Here is a 19,583-nt window from a genome sequence, read left to right as displayed (position 1 = left end):
ATTTTATCAAATGATCCCAGAGAAACGTTATAACCTCACTTTCACAAGTCCATATGTCCCACATTTTTGTTGTTTAAATCAATGTAAAATGTATTTCTTCAACCTACAGTGGGATTATGGATAAAGCCTTAGTCTCTGTTCAACTTTGGTATGAATGCTGCCTGCTTGTAATATTTATGTTTCTATTTAACAACCACACACATTTAAAAAAATATGTAAATATGTATAAGCCAAAACATTTACCTTCAAGTTCATCACCGGATCTTGAACACGCAATACTGCCTTCGTGTGCCTCCATGCTCATGCATTTTAGCTGTTCATCTAACATTAAGGGGGTAGCAAATGGAGAACATTGGTTTGCTTCCTTTTTGTTCACTGAGCAAAGGGTACCACATGTGTGTTTATGTCCGCTCTGCAGATGTGACAATTTGACTTGTTCTAAATGCTTTTGTATTAATGTCTTTATGCTCAATGGGTTCAGCTGAGATCTTTCTTTTTCAGGTTGGGGCCGGTGTGAGGAGCGATGTCTTTTGCTGTCTTCCTTTTCTGTAAGAAAATATTCGTACATTTCAGGTAGTGACAAGCCGGTAGCTGTAATGTCTGGAGATGAACGTGCCGAAGAAGATTCACTTTCAGAACTGTCATTTTGCATCTCATCGTCTGTGAAGAAATATTCATACATGTCAGGTGTACAACTAGAATAGCTTATCTGATCTTGCGAATTAACGGTTGGTACCTGAGAGGCTGAAATGTTTTGTTCTTTCAGATTTTTTCTAGTTGGAGAAGGAGTATCATCATCTAAGAAGTATTCATACATGTCTGGTAAGGAATCGGCATTAATGTCATTTTGGCTGGACTTACAAGATGAGCATGGAAGTAGCGATGATCCACCAGAAGAACGTGGCTTATTTTCCCTAAAATGAGCAAGGCTTCTGTGAATATTAAGCTGACTAAGACTGGAGCAACAAGGGCCTACATTGAAGTAAGCAGATTCAGAAATTCCAACTCTGTGAACTTCTGTTGTGGTTGGTGCACCCTTAGATATGCTATGTTCATCATTACTATCATGTCTTGTAAACTGAGAAATGCTTTCACTGCCACTGTCCATTGCAGCTGATTTGCAAGCTTGCGTTTCTATGTTAGTTTGTCTTGACTCTAGTAATGTATCCATGCACTCAGGGACTTTTAGTCTATGGCTGCAGTGTTGTGTTTCAGAATTATATGTGTCCTGTTTTTGCAGTTTGTTTGCTGCATAAATCTGACAGTCTGCGTATTCCTGATTCCAATCAATAGAGGCATTTTCACTCGTATCTTTCAGAGCATCTTTGAATATGCTATGATCCTCCTGAGAGCTCCATTTGAAACTGAGAGTATCTGGTATGTTAATTTTAATGTTATTTCCTCTGTCCTTAAGTAGTTTACAAGCTTGTTCAAAATTTACAGTGCTAGATCCATTCCCATTTTCTTTATGCTGGTCTGAACACAATGATTCTGAGTCTGTCAGATGGTTTAGATCCCTGGAAGATGAAGCATCATTGTGTTGTGATTGTGTAGCAGAAGGAGGGACATTAATGTTTAAAAATGGACTTTGCACAATATTACTGGCTGGGCCTAGCAGTCCAGATTTCAGCTGAGTAGAACTTGGAACTGAATAGTTATCATTTGGGAAAATCATTCCATCTTGTTGATCTGATGTATTATTTTGTATGGTTCTTGTTTCCTGAAGGTTTATTGCAGGCGTGTTGTGTAGTCCTGTCAAAGCCACAGCAGCTAATGCTCTTTGTATGCTACTTTCAGTCACCACATCTGTAACTGTGAGCTGCTCACTTGCAGGGAATAAATTAACGCTCTGATTCTTATTCAGATGGCATTCTTCTTGAGTTAATCCGGTGGAAGGATTTGCAAAATGGGAACATTGTCTCAGAGTAACATCAGTTGCATTACCTCCAGAAGCAGCTTCGGAGAATGATATCACATCTCCTTGGACATGTATCTTAAGCTGAGATTGCTGACTTGCAGAACTATTTCCCTGATTAGTTGGAGCTATGTTAGTACACATAAATCTACTGAGTAATTCCAAGTCCAATTCCTCCTCTTTAGTTGGTTGAAGCCCTGATAAAACATCTTGAAATAAAGAGTGACTGCATTTAGTTTCATACCATGCAGGTTCACTTAATCCTTCTGTCTCGGTGACACTGGAACTCCTTGGAATCTGTAGTAATGTTCTTTCTGTTGAGTTCATGTGTAATTGAAAGTTTTTTAATCTTTGCATCAGCTCAGGGGAGTAGCAAAAATCCCGTAAGTCAGGGTCACCTACGGGCAGATCTTCAGTGGTGGCAAGAGATGGCTGCATTTCACTGCATTGCTCTGCTTCAACAAAAAATTTTTCCCAGTCTTTGTCAGAAAGCTGGATACTGTACTCAAAGTCCTCCATATCTGTGAAAATAATACAGTTATGGTCAGAAATCAGACATTCAAAGAAGCCCAATTGTTTTGCAGTGCATATGATAGTAGGTGCACTAATAGTTTTAATATGCATATGATGAAAATAATTCATTAGATAAATATTGGGTAGTGTTAATAAGCAATGACACTAACACTTATCTGTTTAATAAGATATTATCTCAGTTTTTACTAGGTATAGTTCTGGCAGCTTTATCTTTTCCACACTTTCACAAAGGTGAACCTTGTGGGTAACACATCTGTTTTCTCATTAACCTTGTACCTAACAGCCTGCACAGAATGCCAAGCATTAGTTCCCAAACCATATGAAGTAACTCTGTACACAATCACTGGTTTGCTCTTTTACTCTGTGCTATACCATCTGGTGACCATAGTCTAAATACGTCATGTGTCATGATAGGTAAAGAACTGTATTTTCCTTTTTAATTTCCTTCTGTGATCATCTTTAAGAACTTGCAATAACCCACAGGACATCTAGGAGCCACAAGTGTTACCCCTTAAGGGGACACTTTGTGATGTAGCCAGGTGCCACTGTTTTGTACCCAAGGCCCATGTTGTTGCTCCCACCCCTTAATGTCAGACTTGCATGCTCTTTTGGTGTTTTTGTCCCTACAGCCACCAAAAACATCTGCTTTTAGGGATTAAGTTTAAGAAACAAATTCCTGTTGTTGGCAGCCTTTCCCTGACACTACCTGAAACAGGCAGGTAAAGCAGGTAAAGTAGCTGGGGGTTGAGGGGGAGCAGGAAACAGGCCGAAAAGGGAAAGGAATGAGAGGAGACAACTAATGGAAGCTGAGGAAAAATAATGACATCTTTCAAAGTAGACTGCATAATCTGCCCCTCCCACCTAAAAGACTATGGCAAACAACATGGCTGATAAAGTGGGACTTAAGTGCCCTGTCAGAGTGCAGGTAAGGGGTGTAGCAATAGAGTATCAGGAGGATGTTCTTCGGTTCTTAAATATCCATACAACAACTTGAAGCTTTACTTTTTTCTCTGGTGGTATTACTTTAAATATCTGAGAACAAGTCATCTGGAATTGATCAAAGGCACAATGGCACCAAAGAGGATATGACCCTCATGTTAGACTACCCAGTTTATGTGCACGTAGTGCCAAGGCCATTATAGTAGCTTAGAAAGTGGTGTTCTGTGAGGAAAGAAAATAGAATAAATTTGTAACTGTGAGATTATATGTTCATAGATTAGTACTAAGCTAACTGCCTTTGCGAGCCATTTTAAGCCTAGCCAATTATCCCTTATGAGACTCAAACCCTGCACCTTGTGTTTGTAAGGCAAACACTTTAACTATTAGGTCACCCTCCCAACCCAATAAGATAATAATTGATAGCATAAATTTATATTTAATTTAAAGATATTTTAGTGTTCACGAAGAGATGTCCAGGTAAAGGCAGGTGTAGTTTATAAATGCAAGCCATCAATGTTGCATTGCTTCTGTGGAAATCAAGAGAGCAAAGGATTTTCAGTATTGTAAAGCTTGTGAATATAAAGTCAGTTATGATTTAAGTGAAGTTAAGTGATAGTATTTTGGTCCAGGCCATGTTTGTAGTGCAAGATAGGATGTCTGCAAACCAGTCAATTACTGATGGTAACTAATATGGTATGTATCACTGAATCCTATACAATCAATGGGACCCCTAAACAAAAAATTTAAAAGAGTCAACCCTGAGTTTTAGGGGTAAACCCCCTTACACCCCTGCAACCCCTTGCTAAATATGATCACCTATGAGGTCTTATCATCTCAGGGGAAACTTGCAGTTTTGTTTACGAGTTCTATTAATGAATGACTCAGTGACACAATGAGACTGAACCACAGTGTGAGCTTGGGTCTGGCTTCCAGTCAAGTAGTTTATAAATGGACAGACAAGGCATTCTTAGTAGTTATCTAAAACAAAAGAATAATGCCTTGTAAATTTAATGTGGATTAGGAGATGCATTAAGGCATGCTAGTAAGGCATTGCAGCACTGTTTAATGGTTCTAATTCCTGTCCATGGCCCGGGCAAGGTGTTGACCATGGCCTGGGCAGGGTGTTGAGCATGACCTGGGCAAGGTGTTTAGGTCAACAGTGATACAGTTTTAATAAAAAAAATTCTGCACGTGATATGTTGAAAATGATCAGTCTGCATACTTAAGAATAAAGAAGACTGACACAATATAATTAAGCATTTTTTATTTATTTGTTAACTAACTAATCCTACTAGGCACAAGCATCCCTTTTCAGTGGTGGCAAAGGAGTATTGCATGGCTAAGTGAGTTTGGCTAAATGCTGAAGGCCAAAGCCTTAGTCATCTGTGCTAAACTCCTGGGCTCAACTATTTTCAGGAGCAACTTTGAAGCTTTTTTGGCTACGTGACTTGCTCAGCCACACAGTTAATAAGTGGACATTTAGGGAGTGAAACCTATCACTAATGGCTGCCATAGGTTTAACCCTCCATTCTAAACCACCAAATGTTTAGGTTCCAAGCACCTATTTAAATGTATATCCTACATTTTAATAATTGCATCACACCCATGTATGGATGGTCCTGAATAACTCTTCATTCAGCCATTTAAAGGAGATTCCACTGGTAGATCATCCTGGGAGGTTATATTGGGAGAACAAGGCAACTTTCTTAAAGCAGAATGGTTAATGGTATTATGATACTGCTGAAAATTAATATTTATGCTCTGAAATGCATAACCAAAGCTGTGAAATTCTTAAAAATGGGAAGTAACACAGATTCAGTGGCATACTAATGTGGGGGTAGAGGGTGCCTTCCATCCCAGGTGCAAACAGCAAAGGGTGTGAAGCCTTCTGGATTTTATTTAAATAATCTTTTTTGCCTTTTAAAATTTTTTCTCATTTTAAATACATAAAGTTAAAATTAAATCAGATCCAGATCCTTTAAGGGTGTTTTTTAAGAAGATCTCTGTCCAGCACAGCCACTGCAGTGATTCTCGGGTTAAATTTTCTGTTTTCCATGCACTCGTCAAGGCATCTCTTGAAGAGTGTTAGTGAGGGGCTCTGCTTAATGTAGATTGGAATCCTGTTCCAAAGCATGGGGAGTCTCTGGGACAGGAATATATCCCTCCAGCACGTCCTATTTATCGTTGTGGTGAGGTTTAGATCCCTAGAACATGTGGCTCTTGGGGATTTGTTTTTTTTTAGGTGGAGCATGTCCATCAACTCTGGGTTGTACATGGTCTTGTATGTCAGGCAGAGATCACCTCTGAGTAAGTGGTATGCAACCGAATACAGCTGGAGTTTCTTCAGTCAGGCTGTAGAGGGCATATGTTTGAGGCCAGTAATCCTCTTGGTGAGGTACTTCTGTGGTCTTTCCAGCTGTTGCAGGTGACTTGTAAGGTACATCCCAAATGGGGCCATTGTACTCTATGATGGGTCTGATGAGTGATGAGTAGAGAGGCACAATAACCTCTTTTGTTCTAGATGCGAACCCTTTTTTGATGAGGTGGGCCACATAGAAGGATTTTCTAACCACCTTGGCAATATGGTCTTCAGATCCCTTATTACATTTTCTGTATTTAGGGGACTACCACGTATGTGGTAGTTCACGGGTACTTTGTTTTTTCCAAAGGGGATGACTATGCACTTTTTGGCATTTAGCTTGAGGACATGATTTTGACACCAGGTATCTGTCTCAGTGAGACCCTTCTGGAGGATGTCTGTAAATGCTGGAGAGTCAATTATGGCCCCCAGTTTGCAGTCGTCTGTGAACTTGGTCAGCTATAGTCCTCCTGTGCTTGCCTGTAACTCTAAGAAGTATATACCAAACAGGAGGGGTCCCAGGACTGGGCCCTGGGGGACGCCACTTGTAACTGGTTTAGAGTCAGACCTAGAGCCTGCAACTCTCACCGTGTGGGTTCTATCCATGAGCCAATTGGCAACTCATCTCATGACGTAGGGGTTTATGTTCAGTTTGGTGAGCTTGTCTATAATACCAGAATGGGGAATGGTGTTGAAAGCTTTTGCGAGGTTTAGGTAGGCTGTGTGGACCCCCTTTCCCTTGTCTAAAGCCTTGGTAACTGTCTCAAATACGTCCACCAGGTTTAGGAGGCATGATCTGCCATTAACAAAGCCAAACTGGGTAGGGTCCAATGTTTGAAGGTTCCTAATGTCTCTGTTGATGAATTCCACGATGATGTGCTCCATAGCCTTGCAGACCAGGCTAGTCAGGCTATAGGGCGAAAGTTCCTGGGGTCCATTGTGGCTCCACCTTTGTGGAGAGGGATAACTGCTGCTGTGCGCCACTCTATGGGTACATAGCCTGTAGAGAGGCTGAGTTTGAACAGTGTGTTTAAGTGAGGGGTTAGTTCATTTTGGAGCTCATGTAAGACACAGCCTGGGACACTGTCTGGTCCCATTGAAGCTGTATTTTTGGCTTTGGATATGGCTGTTTTAACCTGTGTGTCAGTGATTGCCATGGCACTACATTCTTATAGTATGGTTATGGGCCCTTTAAGGAGTGATAAGGGGGTGAAGTTTGCACTAACCCTGTCTGCCAGAATGTTGGCAATATCAGTTGGTTCAGTGTATTTTTTGCCATTCTGCACTAACTCAGAGCGGATCTGAGAGTTTCCACTTAGGTTCTTGACATAGCTAAAGAACACTTTGTGGTTATCTTTGGAATCCTTGGCAATTTTTCTTTCAAAGCTAGCTTTGGATGATTTTAAAAGGGATCATAGTTTCTTGCTGATACTGATCAGGGATGTCTTTCCTTCTTGGGATTTTACTCTTTTCTGCACTAGTTTCCTCCTTCTATTGTATAGCTTGTTTATGGCAGGGGTCCACCAGACTGGTTTCCTTTTCTTAAAGGAGTGAGTCTTGGTTTTGCTTGGGATAGCACGATCCATGCATTCTTACAGGTGCTCATAGAGTGCCTTTGTAAGGGATTCAGCAGCTTGGACAGCATTGTCCTTTAGCATGGGGGCTGTGAATCTTTCCACTTCGGTCTTAAGTAACGTGAAGTTTGCTTTTGAAAAGTTTTTCATGGTGGTTTCCTTGATTGGGGGTGGGTCAGAATGTGGATATCCAGAGTGATTAGTCTATGGTCTGATCTAACCAGCGAGAGTTTGACCTCCGGTGTAGAATACCAGTCACCCATGTTGGTGATGACCAGGTCCATTATGTTGTCACCTCTGGTGGGGGTGTTGACCAGTTGACCCAGGGCATTCGAGTTTATAAATTCTAGGAAGCACTGGGCAAGGGAGTCAGTACTTGAGTAATACTCCCAGTTAATGTTTGGGTAATTGAAATCACCCAATATTAGGGCATTTGATAGGACCTTCATATTTTCCAGTGTCTCCAGAAACACGGAATGTGGGTCCTGGGTCATGGTGGGTGATCTGTAGCAAGCTACAATTTGAATTGCAGTTTTGCCCATTGTTAGTTGTGCATGGATGATCTCTGAGGCATTGTGCTGTGCCACTGACCTGGAAGTGTGGGTATCCTTGATGAATATGGATACACCCCCACCTTTTGTGTTTCGGTCCGGGTTCTCTGGCTGAAAACTATGGTATGAGTTATAGCCTGGTAGTGCTGGGGTGCTCTCTGGAGGCTTAAACCAGGTTTCTCTTACTGTATAGATATCAATGTTCTCCATACTAAGAAGTGCCTCGAGTGCATGCATTTTGAGGTTTAGAGTTCTGGCATTGAGTAGCATTGCCCTCAGTTTTTGGTAACTTGTGCTATTTATGTTGGTGGGTTTGTCTTTTGAACCTTGCCTAAAAAAGGCACTATGGGGGCGGCAAAAGCCTTGGCCAGTATTTAAAAGCCTAAGGGTGACAGGTACAAGCCATCTCTTGCAAAGCAATGTGGCTTATCAAGCATGTCATCCCAGGTGGACAGATACTGGCTCCCATTTGAATGACACCAGAAACTTAGCCAATTGTTGAAATTGATCATTTTCTTTATACTGTGGCATTATTCTTGGTGAGGGCAGGATGCTATTCAGAGTAAGGGTCATATTGGCCTAGGTTACATGATCAGAGTGGTCTCCCATGTCTCTTTTCATGTAGTCCAGGGAGGTACGAATCAGGTCATTCACATCAACATGGACAATGACAGAGTCATATTTGTACTTGTTCTGAAGTGACCTGAGTGCTTGTGTTATGTGGCGGATCCTGGTGCCCGACAGGCAGCTAACTGTAACCTTCTCCTTGTCCAGCCTAGTTAGTGGGACATCAGTATGCCTGACTATAGAGTCGCCTATTACTAGTGTGTTGGGTATGTTATTTTGCCTTAAGGGCTATGATTGCGTGGCAAACTGATTATGTGATGTATGTGTTTCATGGTTTGTGATGGGGTGTGGAGGTTGCTTGGGTGTCTGCTTTGGAGGTCTCTGTTGCTTTTGTAGATTTTTATTTAGAGCCTCTGAGTATGTTTTTGTGTATTTATGTGTTATTTCCCGGTGTTGGTTTAGTAGGTCTGTGTGAGACTAGTGTTCTGTTGCAAGTATTTTCCTTCTCCTCTTGACTGTCAGTTCCAGTCTTGGGTTGAGAGAGCTTTGCCTCCAGTTTGGCTGTATAATTGCATCTCTCGCATATATTGGTGTTTGGTGGTAGGAGGAGAGGGTTGTCTGTGTATATGAGGCAGTTGTGACATTGCCTCAAAATGCCCAAATTCACCAGTTGGACTGGAGAGAACACCTGAAACTGCCATTTGGAAATGTCTGAATAGGTAAAGTGAGCTGTTTTACTGATTAGCTGGTAGGGACGAATAGAGATCCTTGTCCTTCTGGACAGTATAGGGGGTCTATTGCTAGGGTTAATTAGTGCTTGCTATGAGTTTTGAGCAATTGCTGGGCTGTGAAATGAATGGTTTGAGTGCTTAAGTTGAATGTTTTTCTAGTTCCAAAGGAAAAATTGAAGAGCAGACTTCGTGGAGCCGGGAATAGTTTAACCCTAGCTAACCGGCACTGTTCGGCTCGCAAAACTGCGCAAATGCGGTTTTTATAGCAGGGAAATGAAAGAGATAGAAATTAGCCCAAAATGGCCAATAAACTACTAACGCCTGGGATATAGCAAACAAGGCGCACAAATTTCAGAAAGAAACAGATCAAATAAGCAGGCACAATAAGCCTTTAACCAGAAATTCCCAGCTCAGAAGGGCAGAATCTAGCCTCTCCTCCCACAACAGTGCAGACTACAAACCTTCTTAATGTAAAATAACTGGCCTGAAGCCCAAGTGCTTAAACCAAAAGGCTTAGAATAACAGTTACAATTTAATCAGGCTACTACCAAACAGTAAGAACTGCAGCAGAATAATACAATTGAGTACTTTTAAGAAGAAGCACAAGCAAAATAAGGTAATAAAGTGGGAAGAAACACAATAACAGTAAAAGCAGATGAATAAAGTGCAATTTTTTTATTATATAACAATAAAAAATGAGCAAACTGATTTAAACAAGTTACCCAATTAAACAGTAAAAAACCTCAAAACTGAGCCTTGTTCCAGCAGTCTTCAATCTGACAAGTTCTAACCGCACACTCCTGCCACTAGGGTGCAGGGGAAACTTCTCCAAAAAAGATGGCCTGGATTAGTGCTCAACTTATACAAATAAAGCTAGATTCAGCAGGCCTGAATCTAGTCTATGCTACAGCAGACAAGGTGCACCAATATCAGAAAAACAGTTAAAATGAGCAGGCACAGTAAGCCTTTAACCAGAAATTCCCAGCTCAGAAGGGTAGAATCTAGCCTCTCCTCCCACAAGAGTGCAGACCACAAACCTTCTTAATGTAAAATAATTGGCCTGAAGCCCAAGTGCTTAAACCAGAACTAATACACTTTTAGAATAACAGACTCTGAGCTTTCAATCAGCAATTCCCAACTTAGAAGGATGTAAGCTACCTGTCCTGCCACAACAGTGCAGACCACAAACCTTCTTAATGTAAAACAACTGGTCTGAAGCCCAAGTGCAATAACCAAAAGACTAAAGTGGGAAGAAACACAATAACAGTAAAAGCAGATGAATAAAGTGCAATTTTTTTATTATATAACAATAGAAAACAAGCAAACTGATTTGAACAAATTGCTCAATTAACCGGTAAAAAACATCAGAACTGAGCCCTGTTCCAGCAGTCTTCAATCAGACAAGTTCAGGGCCTAAGTGGGTATGCCTACCCAAATGTTCTCTCTGGATTAGGCAGGATGAGCTAATGAGACTAGACTAGGATAGAGCTAGGATAGGGCTGAACAGATGGAAATGGTAGGAGTGTCTGAAATCAAAATATGATCTCACTGTACTTGGTTGAGTGAGCAAATGAGATGGGTCTAGGAGGAGTGTCCAAACACAAATTTACAGGAGAGACAGTCAATTCCAAAGCCACCAAGATTAATACCACAACAAGAACAGGGAGGGTGGGTCAGGAAAACTAACTGCAGACAGGGAAAGAACAGAGAGAGAGCTTCCAACTTTCAGTAAACAAATAAATAACCAGATAAATGCAGTACTATTTTTAACACAATATTCAATGAAACAATAAACAGAAAAAAATTACATTCAGTACTGTCTTATAACACTGCAAGTTTGTACTTATCTCAGCTTATAAGTTGATGTAGGATATGCAAAAGCTAACCAAACAGCTCCAGTATGCAACTATTCAGTAGAAATAATTTCAGAGATAAGGGACTAAGACTTTAAGGCACAGAGAATCCCTTTAGGCTAAGACTTCTACACCAAATAACAATGAAGTGAGAAGAATAAACTAACTGCAGACAGGGAGAGAACAGAGAGACAGCTTCCAATTTTCAGTAAACATATAAATAAGCAGATAAATGCAGTACTATTTTAACACAATATTCAATGAAACAATAAACAGAAAAATTAAAATTCAGTACTATCTTATAAGACGGCAAGTTTGTACTTATCTCAGCTTGTAATAAAGTTGATGTAGGGTATGTAAAAGCTAACCAAACAGCTCCAGTATGCAACTATTCAGCAGAAATGCTTTGTTTCTTCTGCTTGCATTCATATGTGTGTCCATGCACCCATGCATAAAAATGTGATACAGAACTGTTGGAAACTCAAAAGGAGCTACAGACAAGTCCAAAGAGAACTGTGGCTCTTTTTAAAATTAATAGAAGCCTTCTAGTTGTACAGTAGTACAATGCAGTAGAAAGTTTTGCAGTGTTTTTTTTTCTTTTTGTCAAGCTGAACCTAGAAAACTGGATTAATCATAGCGAGTGAATCATCTGAGGCACTGTGAACTACTGGATTGAAGGTACTATAACCAGATTTTCTTTGCCATTTTGGAGAGGGGGAGGGGGGTGGTGGCTAGTGTAGAGTGTGTGTGTGTGTGTGTGTGTGTGTGTGTGTGTGTGTGTGTGTGTGTGTGTGTGTATATTTATTTAAACATTTTAATGTTTGGTTAATGTGTGTGTGTGTGTGTGTGTGTGTGTGTGTGTGTGTGTGTGTGTGTGTGTGTGTGTGTGTGTGTGTGTGCATTTGCTTAATTATTTTGGAACTGGATACTTATTTTCGTCTTTTTTATCATACTCTTTTGCCCCATTTTTGCTTTCCTGGGGTGGGGAGTAGCTAGCTGGGCTTAACTTGCCCTTTGACTTGCTCAGCTTAAATTTTGCCATTAAAGCTGGCAAGTGAATATTTGTATTAATAAACTGGAATATTTGTATCCTTTTTTTTTGGGGGGGGGGGGGTTGGCCAGCTATGCTGTGGATAAATGTGACTTGTCCTTTTCACTTGGTCGGTTGAAATTTCGCCCTTAAGGTGCATTTGTATGAATAAATCTGAGTATTTATACTTTTGTATTGGGGGTGGGTGGCAATAACTTTGTTCTTTTCATATTATTTTAAAGGTTGGCTAGTGTGCATTTATGTAAAATAAATAAATTTTGGGGGGGTAGGAGTGACTAGCTATACTATGACAACTTATCCTTTTCATTTGCTCAGCTTATAGTCTGGAAAGCCTGGCTAGTGCATATTTTTATGAAATAAACTGGAATGTTTATGACTTTGTTTCTCTTGATAGGGGTGGCTAGCTCTGTTGTTCATGAAATAATTGGTGCTCAGTTTAAAGTGAGGCATTAACAGCTAGTGTGCATTTTTCTGAAATAAATTGGAATATTGTATGAAACACATTTGAAACTGTCCCCAGCTTACTACCAACAAATATCTCTGTTGAATAGACCTATTGCCTTAACAGAATTTAAAGAAGCTTTAAAAAAGGGAATTGGTAAAGCTCCAGGGTTAGATAGTTTAAGTGTGGAATTATATAGTCTGCTTCGGTTAAATATCTTAGAATTACTGAGTGATGTTTTCAAGATAATTCAGAGTGACAAAAATTCCTCCCTCATTTGATACTTTCTGTAATCTCACCTATACTTAAACAAGGAAAGGATAATAAGTTAGTTTCCTTATATAGGCATATTAGGTTCATAGGTTCATAGGTAGGTACTAGGCTATTGGCCCTAGAGCCTATATAAGCCTAGCCAAAAAGGTACCCTTGCTTTCGCCACCCAAGAAAATTATTTTCCTGTGCCACTGTCGAGCAGAGCCACAGAGGTGATCCCCGTGGTGAATTTCCTATCTCCCATCCAATCATCAAGATTTTTCTTGAAGAGTGCTTTGTTTGATATAGATAGGTAGTTTGTTCCAGAGTATGGGTAGTCTCTGGGACAGGACTCTATCCTTCCAGCATGTTCTGTTTATTGTGGTGACAAGGTTTATGTCCCTATAGCATGTAGCTTGGAGGGATTGGGATTTCTTTAAATGAAGCATGTCCAACAGCTCTGGGTTTGACATAGCTTTGTATGTTAGGGAGAGATCGCCTTTGAGTAGTCGATATGATACGGAGTAAAGCTGGAGCTTTTTTAGATGGTCTGTGTAGGGCATCTGTTTGAGGCTGGTAATTCTCTTTGTGAGGTATTTCTGCGACCTTTCCAGTTGTTGTAGAAGTCTTGTGAGGTACATAACAAAAGGGGCGTTGTACTCTATAATGGGTCTAATGAATGACGGGTAGAGGGGAATAATGGCCCCTTTTTCCCTAGATGAGAAACCTTTTGTGATGAGGTGTGTCACGGAGAAGGATTTCCTGACTACTGTGGTGATGTGATTATCAAAGGAGAGACTACTGTACACCTGTGTCCTAAGGTCTCTTATCACACTTTCGATGTTAAGTAGACTACCACCTATGTGGTAGTTCATGGGTACAGAGTTTTTGCTAAAGGGAATGACAATGTACTTTTTGACATTGAGCTTCAGGCCATGGCTTTGACACCAGGCATCTGTCTCAGTGAGGCCCTTTTGTAGGATGTCCACATCGTTAGGAGTTTCGATTATGGCTCCTAGTTTGCAGTCATCTGTGAACTTCATTAGCCAAAGACCTTCTGTGTTAGCCTGTACTTCTGAAAAGTAGATACCAAACAGGAGAGGACCCAGGATTGAACCCTGTGGTACTCCACTTGTCACTGGTCTGAAGTCGGATTTGGAGTCTGCTACTTTCACAGTGTGGGTTCTGTCAGTGAGCCAGTTGGCAACCCATTTTGCGACATAGGGATTTATACCTAGTTTAGTGTGTTTATCTATAATTCCAGAGTGGGGGATGGTGTTAAAAGCCTTGGCGAGATTTAGATAGGCTGTGTGAACCACCTTACCCTCGTCTAAGGCTTTGGTGATTGCTTCAAAGAAGTCTGTCAGGTTTAGAAGACATGATCTGCCTTTTACAAACATGAACTGGGTGGGGTCTAGAGTTTGAAGATTACCAGTGTCTTTGTTTATAAGTTCCATGATGATACGTTCCATGGCCTTGCAGACCAGGCTCGTTAGGCTAATGGGGCACTAGTTCCCAGGGTTTGTGGTAGATTCTCCTTTGTGGAATGGGATAACTGTCACTGTGCGCCATTAAGTGGGCACAAAACCTGAGGGGAGACTATGATTGAACATGGTGCTTAGGTGGGGTGCCAGTTCATTCTGTAGTTCGTATAGAACACAGCCTGGGATGTTGTCAGGTCCCATGGATGCTGTGTTCTTGGCTTTGGAGAGTGTGGTTTTTACCTGTGCAGCCGTGATTACAGGAACTTTGCATTCTTTTGGTATAGAGATGGGGCCTTTAGGTGGTGAGAGGGGGGTAAATTTAGCACTGAACCTATCTGCCAGGATGTTGGCAATATCAGTTGGTTCTGTATATTTAGTGCCATTGTGCTGTAACTCAGAGCAGATCTGAGTGTTGCCATTGAGATTCTTGACATAGCTATAGAATGTTTGTGGTTGTCTTTAGAATCAGTGGGGATTTTGTTTTCATAACTAGCTTTGGAGGATTTTATGAGGGATCTCAGCTTCTTACTGAGGTTGACCAAGGAGTTCCTCCAATCATGGGATTTTACTCTTTTTTGCAACAGTTTCTTTCTTCTGTTGTAGAGTTTGGTTATTGCAGGGGACCACCAGATTGGCTTCCTTTTTTTGGAGGATAGCATCTTGGTTCTGTTAGGGATAGCACGATCCATGCACTCATGTAAGTGCTTATAAAGTGCATTTGTGTAGGATTCAGCAGTCGTACCTCTATTGTCCATCTGCATGGGTGTCATGATGTTTGCCACTTCTGTCTTAAGAAATATGAAGATAGCTTTGGAGAAATTTTTTACGGTGGTTTCCCTAATGGGGTGTGGAGGCAGGATGTGGATGTCTAGGGTGATTAGCTTCTGGTTGAATCTGATCAATGAGGAATTGACCTCTGGTGTGGAACATTGGTCAGCCATGTTGGTAATGACCAGGTCTAGGATATTGCTGCCTCTGCTCGGGGTGTGGATAATTTGATCCAAGGCATTGGAATTTATGAATTCCAGAAAATGTTGAACAAAAGAGTTGGTACATGACTAGTTTTCCAAGTTAATGGTGGGGTAGTTGAAGCTACCCATTATTAGGGTGTTGGGTTGTACCCTAATATTTTCTAGTGTATCAAGAAATGAGGAATGGGAATCCTGGGTCATGGTTGGAGATCTGTAGCAAGTTACAATTTGGATTGCGGTCTTGCCCAGAGTTAGTAGCACTTGGATAGTCTCGGATGTATTATGCTGAGCAACTAGCCTGGAGGTGTGGATATCCTTAATGAATATGGACACGCTTCCGCCTTTAGTGTTTCGGTCCAGGTTATGTGGACGAAAGGTGTGGCATGAATTATAGCCTGGTAATGCAGGAGTGCTCTCTGGAGCCTTGAACCAGGTCTCTGTCACTGCACAAATGTCAATGTTCTCCATTTTAAGGAGTGCCTTGAGTGAATGCATTTTGAGGTTTAGACTTCTAACATTGAATAAAATTACCCTCAGATTTTACTTGCTTGTACCTGTTACAGTAGTGAATTTGTCATTTGAACCTTGCCTAAAAAGGCACTATATGGGTGGCAAGAGCCTTAGTCAGTATCCGAAATCCCAAGGGTGACAGGTACAGGTCATCTCTGGCAAAGCATTGTGATTTGTTGATTATGTCATCCAAGGCAGACAGATACAGGATCCCCTTAGAATGGCACCAGAAACTTAGCCAATGTTTAGCCTATTATTAAATACAGATGATAAAATATTTACTTCCAACTTTGCTAAAAGATTAACAGTTACAGCAGCTAAATTAATTAATAAAAATCAAACAGCATTTATAATCAATAGGTTAGCATAAAAAGGTTAGTATAAAAAGGGTAGTAACTATCTTATATTTAGCAATAGGAATGAACAAGATATTTGCCCTAATTAGCTTAGATATCAAGAGAGCTTTTGATTCTGTAGATTGCAACTACTTGTTTAAAACTTTACAAGCATTTGCGTTTCTATAACAATTTATTGGAATATTAAAAACTGTATAGAGACTCCACATTAAATGCTAAAATTGGATCTTCCATTGGTGTCCCTTGTCCTCTCTGTTTCATTAGTTATCAAACCCTTAACTAATAATATAAGAAGCAATGAAAACATGGACAGATTCTCAATTAACAAGGATTATCAATTAAAATACAGTCTTTTGGAGATTATATTTTACTAACTATAAGAGATTTAAATTATTCAGTTGAAGAAATAAATGAAGAAATTGAAAAGTTTCAGGAAGTTTCACTGCTGAAATTTAATAATAAAACTGAAACTTTAGTGTTAAGTCAGTTATTAGATAGCAAATTTAAAGCCATTTACAAATATAATGGGGAAGGATATGAACTAAAATATTTATGGATAAAAATCTATTAAGATTATTAATAATAATTTAGAAAAAAAAATAATTGAAGAAGTGTTAGTTCTTTTTAAAAATGGAATTTTTTTTTCTTGTTTGCTGTTTACATTCAAGGATAGGTAGCACTTATTAAAATGATTATATTACCCACGATTATAAAGATATCGCATTAAATAGCTTTAAACCCTGACAAAAAAAGCTTTTAAAGAAAATGGGAAAAATTTTAACTTCATTATTATTGTATCCAAAAAAGGTAAAACTTGCTTATAGAAATTATATAAGTTTATGGGAGCATGGTGGTATGATGGTATTGGCTTCCCGGATGTAAAATCTTATTCTTTTGCCGCAAATTTTAACTCTATTATACTCTGGATAGACTCAACTTACCCTAGTCAATGGAAAACCATTCAGAAGCAGATTTTACTAAATTCCTATATGTTTAACAAATATGATAAATTAGAAATATGTAACAATCCTTTCATCTGGTTAATAAAATTTACCTTAGAAGAAAATTCATTTCAGTGTCTAGGCTCTGCACATACGAAATCAATTCTTAAAACAATGAAGAAATATGTTTTCAAAATTCCATTAATATCAAAATGAAAGAGTTTGTGCTTTCCCATTGTGCACATCTCTAGATTTAAGGTAACTCAGGACAATGTTAAAATAAATTTACTTAAAAGGAATGGATTAATATTATGGTCTGATTGGTTTGAAAAAGGAAAATATTTAATAAAAAATTATAAGTTGGATGAATCTGTTGACTAGTTAATATTATCCATCAGTAAGAAATTAAATTAATTTGGAAATAACATTAGTGAAGAGGAACAGTACACTATTCCCTCATTATATGAATACATGATACTATCATTAGAGGTAAATTAACCTACAAATGAAGCTTGTCTAAGCTATATAAGTTAATTAATAATAATAATAATAATAATAATAATAATAATAATAATAACTTTGATACAAATTCTGGAACTTTTTAAATAGTAGTGGATTGAGTGACTCAATAAAAGGTAAGAATAAAAACTTGTTACTTAAATTAGTTAGTCAAACTCTTCAAGTTTATACTGGAAAGTATTGATGTGAAAATATAAACATAGAATGTTTTTTACTCCCATTGAAATCTCTAAGTTTGGCAAAATGCCTTCTTCAGTCTGTTGGAGATACTGTAAAGATGTAAAAGCTGATTAGACACACACGTTTATGGACTCTGAACAATTGCATGTATATTGGAAAGAGGCAATTATGTTTTAAAGGATTATGGTCTAATAGCTGTTCTTTAACTAGATCAATAATAATTCCTTTATTTGTAAAATCCAAAGAATAAAAATTGTTCTGGAATCACCTGGCAGTAGCTAGAAAATGTATTACAAAAAATGGAAATAGAATTAAGTTCCTACATTCAAAGAATTTTTAAATTTACCTGCAGTATTCTGTAAAACTGAAAAATAAGTGACCAGAATAAGATCTATAAGTCATACTAAGACTTCTGGTGGTTTGGATAGTTGTAAAATGTTGCTATTGAAATACCAAGACTCAATGTGTTAATCATACAAGATTACGTTGATGTTTGTCTTTTCGGCTTTTCCTGGTTAGGGGTCGCCATAGCAGAACTCCTGTCTGCTAATGATTGGCAGTAGATTTTGATGGTGCCGAGTTGCCAGCCCAACGCCCAACCTTCCACGAAGACACGCCCATTCCATTCACACATGTCTTTCGGAGGCCACTCGACTGCGGGGAGGACATGCAGACTCCACACAAAAGGCACTCCAGCCGAGAATCGAACAGGAGACCCTCTTGCTGTGAGGCAACAACACTACCATTGTACCACTGCGGCTTCTACAAGATTACCTTGATAACTAAATGTATTCCATACATTGTATAACAGTATTTAATGTTGAATTTATTCCTTTCTGTGTATATATTGTAAGTATGTTAAATTAATAAAAATGTTCTTAAAAATAAATTTAAAATTACACACATTGATTATAATACATATTATAATAACATTATGACTAATGTGTGCTGTGTTCATATACAATAAAAATCATAAGTAGCAGAATTAATATCAAAGCATTTCAGAAAAAATCAATCTGAATTTTTACAATCTCGCTACGTTCTATACGCAGAAGATAAAGGATAACATTAACTTTCATCTGGCACTCATACCCAAGACCTTTCTATCCTTTCAGCTACAACACCACTCCAACATGATGATTATGGTCAAATTAAAAAAAGAAAAAAATCCTTCTGCATGGATACTGTTAAAATCATAAAAGTGAAAGGATAATAGCTGTTATTTCTAGTTTATATGTAGTCACTATGCTATAATCGGTCTGCCATATATCTTGAAAGTCGCTTCCATACGCCTTATTTCCTTTATGCTGAAGTCTTTAGAACTGCTCCATGTTTCACTATGGCATCAGCTTGTGAACTGGAATGGTAATTGCAAATGTATTCATACTATACAAGCTTCAGCTTCAACAGTAAGACTGTTTTCTTTCTGAAAAGAAGGCAGGACCATTATACTATCTCAAAATAACAGATACCGAGGCAGAAATATCTCTGACAAACTTTCTCACTTTCCATTCTGTAACAGTGCCTCCTATTTATCCTAAATACTTACAATATTAACCTCTCACACAGTGTGGGATTGGTTCATCAGCTTAGTGATGACCACTTATGTGATACAATTCCTTTTGTATTCACTGCAAAATCCATACACAGCAATACACTCTTTCTTCTTCCTTTAATACGTGTAAGTACCTTGCGTATCTGTCACAATATTTCTTCTGCTTATCTTGCTTCACCTCTAGTAAAGCAATTGTATTCCTTGGACTCTCTAGCACTAGAAATAAGTAGAAAGCAGGTAGCTTAGCTTCAATTGTTTAACCACGTATAACAGTGCTGATGAGAGCCCTTTACCTTTGA

The 19,583-nt window shown here is 39.0% G+C and overlaps 1 protein-coding gene across 1 annotated transcript in view; it reads right to left on the bottom strand.

Moving 5' to 3' along the window:
- Positions 1 to 19,583, bottom strand: part of PERM1 (PPARGC1 and ESRR induced regulator, muscle 1) — a 256,708-nt gene that overhangs the window by 180,978 nt on the left and 56,147 nt on the right. Inside the window, exon 2 of the mRNA XM_044063092.1 lies at positions 244 to 2,436. Within this exon, the coding sequence (XP_043919027.1) occupies positions 244 to 2,434 (2,191 nt within the window). The 5' untranslated portion in view covers positions 2,435 to 2,436. The remainder of the gene's footprint in view (positions 1 to 243; positions 2,437 to 19,583) is intronic.

This window comes from Protopterus annectens, chromosome 2.part1 (assembly GCF_019279795.1).
Source record: "Protopterus annectens isolate FY-2018-M chromosome 2.part1, PAN1.0, whole genome shotgun sequence".
In the NCBI taxonomy this organism is placed as follows: Eukaryota; Metazoa; Chordata; order Ceratodontiformes; family Protopteridae; genus Protopterus; species Protopterus annectens.
Note: the sequence above shows the minus strand (reverse complement) of the source record. Positions and strands in the feature narration are given on the sequence as shown.